The following is a 2,372-nucleotide window of genomic DNA, read 5'->3' on the forward strand; positions in this document are numbered from 1 at the left end:
CTGTTCACCTGTGCGCTAGGATGGACTGTGACAGGACCTGTGATGGACATCTAACGAGGAATAATACCACACTGATAGCTCCCATGTGCTGAGGCGGAGGGCTGTGGGCTGTGGGCTGTGTTACCACTGGTACAGAGCTGCACTCATGCCCTTATTAGAACAGGTTCAGAGGCTAAGCCCTGCCTGGCCCTGGTGCCCTCTCCTAACTGCCTGCACTCTGTACACAGCATTGCTGAAAGTGCTGCCCCTTCTCTGCCAAAGCGCCTTATGGCAGCTGCCTTTAAGATGACCCAATAGCATAAAGAAGATGTGGTACATTTATGGCATCTGAACTCCAAACCTTCACAGACGGTGTTGTGAGGGCCACTGGGCGACCCAGGAACCGGCTTCCAGCCAGGGCTGCAGTGGCACTCATAGCTGGTGGTATTGTGGCATCGGGTGGATTTTTGGCATGAGTATTGCCATGAAGTACATTCATAGACGTCGGAGGAGAAACCAGAGAGAGTGTTAGGCCCTCCCTCCACTCCCTGCATGTAACGATCCTGCCTATTTTTACAAATTACACTTAAGACACCCCACTAAATCCTGCCTATAACCCACCTAGCCCCACATATACAAAGTTGTGGTGACATTTTACACTGTAAAAGGCACATGAGCTCAGAGCACCTGTAAGGGTGACAGGGCAGGGCTTTGTGTCATCACAAAGCTGTGTTCCCCAACTGTGGGGTGCAAGAGTAAGGGAGGACCTGTGATGGATTTCTAACCAGGGAGGCTGACACACTGATAGTTCCCATGTGCTGTGGCTGTGGGTTGTGGCACCACTGTGCCCAGAGCTGCACTCATGCCCTTATTAGAACAGATTCCGAAGCTCAGCCCTGCCCGACCCAGGTCTCCTCTCCTCACTGCCTGCACTGGGCACCACACACCATAAAAAGTGCTGCCCCTTTTCTGCCAAAGCTCCTTATGGCAGCTGCATTTAAGGTGGCTCAGCAAAGTAAAGAAGATATGGTGGTTTTATGGGAACTGAACTCCGAACCTTCACAGATGGTGTTGTTTGGGCCATTGGGGGATCCAAGAATCGGCTTCCAGCCAAGGCTGCAGCGGCATTCATAGCTGCCCTCGGTGTTGTGGCATTGGGTGGATTTGTGGCAGGAGTTTTGCCCGGAGGTACATTCATCCACATCTGAGGACAAACCAGAGAGAGTGTCAGGCCCTCCCTGCATTCCCTGCACATAAACCCTCCTGCCCCTTCTCTCAGAGTACACTCTGGACACCCCACTAAACCATGCCTGAAGCCACCTAGCCCGACATATTCAAAGTTGTGGTGACATTTTCCAAACTTAAAAGGACATTAAGCTCATAGCACCCCTGCAAGGTGGACAGGGCAGGGCTATGTGTGTGCAAGTATCATCCCAAAGCTGTGTTCCCTAACTGTGGGGCAGGAGGGACAGGGGGAGGACCTGTGATGCACTTCTAATCAGGGAGGCTGCCACACTGCTAGCTCCCCATGCACTGAGGCTGTGGGCTGTGGGCTGTGGCACTGCTGGGCCCAGAGCTGTATTCCTGCCCTTTTTAGAACATAATCTGAAGCTCAGCCCTGCCTGGCCCAGGTGCCCTCTCCTCCCTGCCTGCACTGGGCACACACCATTGCTGGAAGTGCTGCCCCTACTCTACCAAGGCTCCTACTGGCAGCTAACTTTAAGATGGCTCAGCCCAGTAAATAAATGTGGTTCATTCATGGCAGCGATTCTCAATCTGTGGGCCACGACCCTGTTGGCGGTCAAACAACCCTTTCACAGGGGTCGCCTAAGACCATCCTGCATATCAGATATTTACATTATGATTCATAACAGTAGCACATTACAGTTATGAAGTAGCAACAAAAATAATTTTATGGTTGGGTCACAACATGAGGAACTGTATTTAAAAGGCCAGAAGGTTGAGAATCACTGATTTATGGGATCTGAACTCCGAACCTTCACAGACGGTGTTGTGTGGGCCATTGGGGGACCCAGGAACCGGCTTCCAGCCAGGGCTGCAGCGGCACTCATAGCTGCCCTCCTTGTTGTGGCATTGGGTGGATGGGTGGCAGGAGTATTGCCCAGAGGTACATTCATCCACATCTGAGGACAAACCAGAGAGAGTGTCAGGTCCTCCCTCTACTCCCTGCACATAAAGCTTCATTCCTCTTCTGAAAACATACCCCGATGACACCCCCACTACTCCCTGCTTAAATCCACCAGGCCTGACAGTATACAAAGTTGTTGTGACATTTTTCACTCTAGAATCACCATAAGCTCAGAGCGCCCCTGCAAGGTGGACAGGGCAGGACTGTGTGTGTGTGTGTGTGTGTGTGTGTGTGTGTGTGTGTG

General features: G+C 51.9%; 1 protein-coding gene across 1 annotated transcript in view; it reads right to left on the minus strand.

The window, feature by feature from the left end:
- Window positions 1-1,036: 1,036 nt before the first annotated feature.
- LOC106726539 (CD97 antigen-like) overlaps window positions 1,037-2,372 on the minus strand; it is a gene marked incomplete at both ends in the record, with an annotated part of 10,526 nt that continues 9,190 nt past the window's right edge. The window contains 2 exons of the mRNA XM_014541788.1: window positions 1,037-1,183; window positions 1,977-2,123. Coding sequence (XP_014397274.1) covers window positions 1,037-1,183; window positions 1,977-2,123 — 294 coding nt within the window. The remainder of the gene's footprint in view (window positions 1,184-1,976; window positions 2,124-2,372) is intronic.

Source organism: Myotis brandtii, unplaced genomic scaffold (assembly GCF_000412655.1).
Source record: "Myotis brandtii unplaced genomic scaffold, ASM41265v1 scaffold10720, whole genome shotgun sequence".
Classification (NCBI taxonomy): Eukaryota; Metazoa; Chordata; class Mammalia; order Chiroptera; family Vespertilionidae; genus Myotis; species Myotis brandtii.